At 39.6% G+C, this 7,495-nt stretch overlaps 1 protein-coding gene and 1 long non-coding RNA gene across 2 annotated transcripts; both read left to right on the top strand.

Moving 5' to 3' along the window:
• The first annotated feature begins 1,938 nt into the window (after nt 1-1,938).
• Nucleotides 1,939-3,692, top strand: LOC116040590. Its single transcript, XR_004102716.2, has 3 exons — nt 1,939-2,267; nt 3,218-3,288; nt 3,497-3,692. It is a non-coding gene; the product is annotated as an uncharacterized LOC116040590 (long non-coding RNA).
• A 28-nt stretch (nt 3,693-3,720) lies between these two features.
• Nucleotides 3,721-6,140, top strand: LOC116040587. Its single transcript, XM_031286073.2, has 7 exons — nt 3,721-4,164; nt 4,595-4,640; nt 4,827-4,918; nt 5,009-5,119; nt 5,274-5,377; nt 5,557-5,729; nt 5,867-6,140. The coding sequence occupies exons 1-7, from the start codon at nt 3,746-3,748 to the stop codon at nt 6,071-6,073; spliced, it is 1,152 nt and encodes a 383-aa protein (XP_031141933.1). The 5' UTR covers nt 3,721-3,745; the 3' UTR covers nt 6,074-6,140.
• The last annotated feature ends 1,355 nt before the right edge of the window (nt 6,141-7,495 follow it).

Genomic DNA, 7,495 nt, shown 5'->3' with positions numbered 1-7,495 from the left:
GCCATGAAGAATATGTTAGTCTAAATGAAGCCACGCCTCCCAGTCATAATAATACTCAAATTCCTAGAGGCTCAGGCCGAGGAGGGGGAGTTGCAGCCATATATGATTCAAGCATGTTAATTAATCCTAAAACTAAACTAAATTATAACTCGTTTGAAAGCCTTGTTGTTAATCTTCAACATCCAACATGGAAAACATTACAGCCAATTATATTTGTTGTTGTTTACTGAGCTCCAGGTCCATATTCTGAATGTTTATCTGAATTCTCTGAGTTTTTATCATATGTAGTCCTTAAATCAGACAAATTACTTATTGTAGGTGATTTTAATATTCATGTGGACATTGACAGCAATAGCCTTAGTATTGCTTTCAACTCACTACTAGATTCAATTGGTTTTAGTCAGAGTGTGCATGAGGCCACTCACTGTTTTAACCACACCCTCAACCTTGTGCTGGCATATGACATCGAAATTGAAGCTTTAATAGTATTTCCGCAGAATCCTTTATTATCAGACCATTTTTTAATAACTTTCGAATTCTTACTACCCGACTATACGAAATTAGATAAAAGCTTCTACACTAGATACCTATCTGACAGTGCTATAGCTAAGTTTAAGGAAGCTATTCCAACAGCATTTAACTCAATGTTGTGCTTTAATATAACAGAGGACCTTTATGTTAATTTTAGTCCCTCCCAAATTGATAATTTTGTAGACGGTGCTACGGCCTGCCTATGGACGACTTTAGACTCTGTTGCTCCCCTCAAAAAGAAGATGATGAAGCAAAGGAAACTAGCACCTTGGTATAACTCCCAAACTCGCAAATTAAAACAAACCTCGCAAAAACTTGAAAGTAAATGGCGTTCCACCAAACTGGAAGAATCTCGTTTAGATTGGCAAGACAGTCTGAAAACCTATAGGAAGGCCCTCAGAAATGCCAGATCAGACTATTACTCATCATTAATAGAAGAAAATAAGAACAACCCAAGGTTTCTTTTCAGCACTGTAGCCAGGCTGACAGAGAGTCGCAGCTCTATTGAGCCATCTATTCCTATAGCTCTGAGTAGTGACGACTTCATGAGCTTCTTCAATGATAAAATTATAACAATTAGAGATAAAATTCATCACCTTTTGCCCTCAACTTCTAACGGTTTACCTTTAAACGCAGGACTGCTAGAAAGAACGACAAGACCTGACATATACTTAGACTGCTTTTATCCTATAGACCTTCAACAACTAATGTTAAAGGTCTCTTCAGCTAAGCCATCCACCTGTCTCTTAGACCCCATCCCAACGAGGCTACTTAAAGAAGTGCTACCTGTGGTTAACACTTCATTACTAGATATGATCAATATGTCTTTCTTAACAGGTTATGTTCCGCAGTCATTTAAAGTAGCTGTGATAAAACCTTTTCTGAAAAAACCCACCCTCGATCCTGAGGTTTTAGCCAACTATAGACCTATATCTAACCTTCCCTTTCTCTCCAAGATCCTTGAGAAGGTAGTCACTAATCGGTTATGTGATTTTCTACACAGCAATAGTCTATTTGAGGACCTTCAGTCAGGATTTAGAATGCATCATAGCAGAGACGGCACTGGTGAAAATTACGAATGACCTTCTAACTGCTTCAGACAAAGGACTTGTCTCAGTACTTGTCTTATTAGATCTTAGTGCTGCATTCAACACTATAGACCATACCATCCTGTTACAGAGATTGGAACATTTAGTTGCCATTAAAGGAATCGCTCTAAGCTGGTTTAAGTCCTATTTCTCTGATCGATCTCAGTTTGTTAATGTTAACGATAAATCCTCCAGGTATGGCGTTATATTAGTGCCAAATCTCGAGAGCTCAGTGAAACATCTTCACGAGCAAATAATATTAATTCACACGCGCAGACACAGCAGCGAGAGAGGAAAAAACAGCAGCGAGAGAGGAAAAAACAGCAGCAAGAGAGGAAAAAACAGCAGCGAGAGAGGAACAAACAGCTGCGAGTGCACATAACAACCACTGGGGGGCATACGCGCTCTCGAAAGTGAGTTCTGCTCCTGTGCTTTTGTTCTGCTCGCTCGGAATGGTGTTTTGCTCGCTCGCGTTAGTCGACCTCCAATTTTGACAGGTTGTGGGAGGGAACAAACGCTGACCCTCTTGTGATTGGTCATTTCCCACACGGAAGCCCAGGAAGGGATGGGCCTTGGTCTTGGTCTTGACTCTTGACCATAGAAAGCCAGGGAAGAAGAGACCTTGACCAAGACAAGACGGTTTATGAGGTAAGTCGCTGTTGGCTAAAGCTAAAGCTGGTCATATCTGCGGAAAAAACACAATTCGTATCAAAGTGTAGCTATATTTAGGAGATATGTTAGTGCAGGTGACAACGACGTTATGTTTTTTGCATGCGCTAGCTAGCTAGCTAGCTAGCTACCATTAACGTTACCATCGTTATGTTATAAAGTAAACTGCATCTTAATTCGTATCAAAGTATAGCTATATTTCTAAAATACATTAATGTAGGTGACGGCAACGTTACTTATTTTTTAGCTTAACGTAATATTAACTTTAGTTAGCTAACGTTAGCAGGCAGTCAAACGTTAACATCAGTGTTTAAGTAACGTTAACGTTAATTGCCGGTAACGTTAGCTAGCTAGCTCCCTATGTCTGCTGGCTAGTAGCTAAGTTAACCTAACGTTAACGTTATATTAGCTAAGTTTTAAACTGCAGCATTGTTAGGCTAGCGTGAATAGTCTAGCTACGCCACAGAATAAAGCAACATTGCTAGACTTTGTACGTATATTGTAAGTATTAACGTTACATTACTTTTTGTTAATGTTAGCCACAACTTGAAGGTAACGTCAGACCTCCCTATGTCTTCCAGGTAACGTTACGTTATAAAGTTTTTAGCTGCATCATTATTAGGCTAACGTAAACGTCTATGCCTATTGTACTCTATGAAACAGTTTTAGCGTAGTTAATTAACTAACGTCACTTTTAATAAGTAATGTTAGTCAGCTGGCGGTCGGCCTTACAACTAATGTGTTAGTTATGCTAACGTTAAGTTAGCTCTCTATGTCTGGCTGCTAACGTTAATGTGAATGGAATAACGTAAACACTGCAAACGTTAGGCGTACAGCTTGTAGTTATATATATATATATATATATATATATATATATATATATATATATATATATATATATATATATATATATATATATCCTATTCCAGACAGAATTACAGCAGCAATGGATGACGGTAACGTTAATGACTTTGGGCAGCAGCCTCAGGACAGTTGTGCGGTAAGGTTTTTTTTATATAAGTTACTTTCAGCGTATTGTGGGCATTATACATTGAGTCCTCTGACTCGAACCTTTGTACATACTTATACCATACATACTTTATTTGAAAACCTATGAAAATAATTCACTGAAAATGTTAGCATATGCCCCATATTAAGTTGATTTAAACGTGAGTTTTTCTAATTTATTTTTTTTTCTGTCTCAACAGGACACTCTCAGAAGGCAGGTCTTGTTGAGGCTGCTTTCCAAATTTGAAATGGGACTCGCCAGACAGCCCATAGACCTTGATTATTTTGAGTTTACATGTAGGCAAGAGCTATATCTCTGCAATGCATTGTCACGCCATTTCAATGTACCTGCAGAGATACTGCAGGCCCTGGATGAGTTTTTTAAAGCAGTAAAGGAGCGCCTGGAGTTGGCCGATGTACATATTACACCAAACACAGTACCTGGAGCGATGGGGCGTCCCATGCTTGATGTCGACAGGGACAGCATTGAGGAGCTCCTGGAATTGGACCTGCCTGTGCCCTGCATCTCAAAGATGCTGGGTGTGTCGAGGAGAACCTTATTTAGGAGGTTGAAGGAATTTGAACTTTCAGCTAGGAGATACAGTGTTATAGATGATGATGACTTGGACAATGTTGTGCAACAGATCAAAGATGAAATGCCAACTGCAGGCTACCGCATGGTCAAGGGGAGGCTACGATCTATTGGGATCAATGTCCAGTGGAGGAGAGTGGCTGCATCATTACACCGTGTGGACTCTGTGGGCATCCTCTCAAGACTTGCTGGGTTAGGCTGCATCATACGCAGGACCTATTCTGTCAGAGGACCCCTTTCTCTGTGGCATGTGGACACAAACCACAAATTAATCAGGTTAGTGATTATAAATAGACCTCTGAAGTTCGCCTACAAAAAGGAACCAAAGCTGCCATATTTGCCCATATAAGGATATCTGAGTGTTAATTGAAGCTAACTACCTATGGCAAGTTGCATTGCAAGTTCCTTCTGGGGTAGCAAAAATCTAAGTTTGCCATCTTAATGTACCGAAGATCACAGTACCCACTCAAAGGCAGAGGACAAAAGTGTGTTGAGCAAAACGTCTGCATTTTAGACTTCGTCGTCCCGGCGAGAGTTTAACAGCTGCGGTAATTCAAATTCCCCATGTTGTTTTCCCATAGGAAAAATCACAAGATACCGGATCTCAAAGAACTTCAGAGGTCTATAGTGATAAACATCAATAGGCTGTACATTTTAGTTTTACTGTAATTACATTGTGTTAATTGAACTCATGTTTGCTCCAAAGGTACAACATTGTACTGTTTGGTGCAGTGGACGGGTACTCCAGGAAGGTTAGTTATTATTTGGTTTGATTGCATTTACATTGGTTCAATTTCAATTCTGGTAATGCATCAGACTAGACTTGAAACTTGAGGAGCCCCTTTCCATAACTTGTCATGCACAGCACACCATAATGTGAACTAGCTAGTGACACTTGTTTATTTAAAAGGACTGTTTGTTGTAATTTCATAATACAGGTGATGTGCCTGAGTGCCGCCACCAACAACCTGGCATCCACTGCATTTTCTGCCTTCAAGAAGGCTACTGAGCGGCATGGCATTCCCTCAAGGTAAACATTTTGCAATATGTTTTTACACATTGCTACACAATGTATTATGATAGTCACTTTACATTACATTGTGTTTTGTTTGTGCATTAGAGTCAGAGGTGATCAAGGCGTTGAGAATGTTGACATTGCCAGATTCATGTTCAGCGTTCGGGGAACTGACAGGGGAAGCTTCATGTCAGGGAAAAGTGTTCATAATCAAAGGTTCGTCATGTTTTCACAGGCATTTGAAGGCTATTTTGTCATTACTCAAACTGTCATCGCATTTGTGTTAAAGAAAAAGAAACCAATACATACCCTGTGTTGGGTGACATTACTTTGAAAATTGATTCAGATTAAAACTATTCTGCATTATAAGGATTGAACGTCTGTGGCGGGATGTCAGGACCTGTGTCACCTCAAAGTATTACAACACGCTTCGGAGTCTGGAGTGGGATCAGCTACTTGACGTTTCCTCCACAGGTTAGAACTCAAATCACTATAACTGAAGGCTATTGAGAATGGGGGAAATTAACCTTTCAATATAAATTTAGCATGATTTTAATATGACTAAAAGTCATATTAAATAGCAATAAATCAGTACGCATTAGGTTAGTCTATTCTTTGCTGAACTCTTACCCATACCTCTTTACACTTGACAGAAGACCTTTTCTGCGTCCACATGGTATTCCTCCCAAAATTGGAGATGGACCTTGAACATTTTGTGGAAGGTTGGAACCACCATCCAATCCGGACAGAAAATAACAGGACTCCCGAGCAGTTATGGCAGTTGGGTTTGATGAACACCGATATTGAACAGCCTGAAAATATTGAGGTATGTTCTCCTAATACCACCCTACTGAACTTTTGCTTTGCATCCCGGTGACAATTTAACCTACCGACGCAAACTGCATAAAGTTGAACCTAAATGATTGTGTAATTCATTAATCTTTGGATATTGTTCTGTGCTAGGACATTGAGGAGCCAGACATTGACTGGGACATTGCCACAGACCACGATGGTGAGATGGAAGGGGCGATTGTGGTTCCTGAAATTGAGTGTCCTTTGAGTGAGGAACAAAGGGAAGGTGTTCAGTCACTCATTCAAGACAATGACCCAGTTACACCTGCAAGGGAACTGTACTTGCTATGCCGTGAATATTTGTTTGGCACAGGTTAATACTTAAAGATCCCATATTATGCTCATTTTCAGGTTCATAATTGTATTTAAGGTTGTACTAGAATAGGTTTACATGGTTTAATTTTCCAAAAAAAAACATTTTTGTTGTACTGCACAGCTCTCACTGCTGCAGCTCCTCTTTTCACCTTGTGTTCAGGTTTCAGTTTTAGCTAGAGAATGAGGCATCTTTTCTTCTGTACTATCTTTGATTCCACATGCGCAGTAGCTCAGATTGTAGATCATGTCAGCTAGCTCCATAGACAGTAAAAGAAAGGCTGTTTCTCCAACTTTGGTCAGTTACAAGGCAGGATTAGCCAGGAGATTTCTTCTAAACGAGAGCGCACACTGTGTGTGTGTGTGTGTGGGGGGGGTGTGTGTGTGGGGTGTGTGTGTGGGGTGTGTGGGGTGTGTGTGTGGGGTGTGTGGGGTGTGTGTGTGTGTGTGTGGGGTGTGTGTGTGTGGGGTGTGTGTGTGTGTGTGGGGTGGGGACACAACATAACACACATTGTAAAAATATTGTCAGCCAAAATGAATTAATAAATATCCAAACCTGGACATGTTCTGCTGCACAGAAGAACCTGAACCTGCATGTACACTGGCCGTCCCTGGTGGTCCCTGTGGTCTCTGCTCCTCACTACCTGACCTTGGCTGTCCCTGAACTTCAGTTACAATATATTTTACTTAATTAATTCACTGACTTCACATCACTGTTATGCATATCGGTATATGTGCAGTTCAGTGTCAGAAATACATTTTCACAATATTTTCTGGAGAATGTGGTCGTTTTTTTCACATGGGGGACTTGGGACATTAAACTGCACGTACACTGTGTATGTATATATATATATATATATATATATATATATATATATATGACAATTCCCATGTAATTAGCAGGGTTTAGTTCTGTAGAAAACATAGCAGCTGTTTCAGAGTTATTACTTTACACCATTAGTGTGTGTGTATATATATATATATATATATATATATATATATATATATATATATATATATATATATATATACTAATGAATAGATGTGCTGATTTACAAGAATAGCTAATATGCTACACAATGCAAATATGTTGCCCGACTAAACATCTAAGTTCACTGATGCCTTGACCACACGTAGCCAGGTTATGTTAACTTACCGCCCAAGGTGGTCCTTAACATGGCCACTATATTGTTGGCCATCTTGTGTAAATTGTCCTGGAGGATTAGGGAGAAATTAGAACATCTCATTAGAAACAAACAACGCCACAAACTAACGATTAAAACAAATGAAAAACTACAGTTTGAACATTGAGAATAAGGTTCTCACCTCATTTTGGTCCCCCATTTTCTGACGTTACCTTCAAGTTGTGGCTAACATTAACAAAAAGTAATGTAACGTTAATACTTACAATATACGTACAAAGTCTAG

Source organism: Sander lucioperca, chromosome 4 (assembly GCF_008315115.2).
Source record: "Sander lucioperca isolate FBNREF2018 chromosome 4, SLUC_FBN_1.2, whole genome shotgun sequence".
Lineage (NCBI taxonomy): Eukaryota > Metazoa > Chordata > Actinopteri > Perciformes > Percidae > Sander > Sander lucioperca.
Note: the sequence above shows the minus strand (reverse complement) of the source record. Positions and strands in the feature narration are given on the sequence as shown.

Coding starts and splice junctions, on each gene's coding strand:
- LOC116040587 (XM_031286073.2), top strand. CDS start 3,746: ATGGGGCGTCCCATGCTTGATGTCGACAGGGACAGCATTGAGGAGCTC. Junction 4,165..4,594: donor ACAAACCACAAATTAATCAG/GTTAGTGATTAT, acceptor TTTGCTCCAAAG/GTACAACATTGTACTGTTTG. Junction 5,730..5,866: donor AACAGCCTGAAAATATTGAG/GTATGTTCTCCT, acceptor GTTCTGTGCTAG/GACATTGAGGAGCCAGACAT.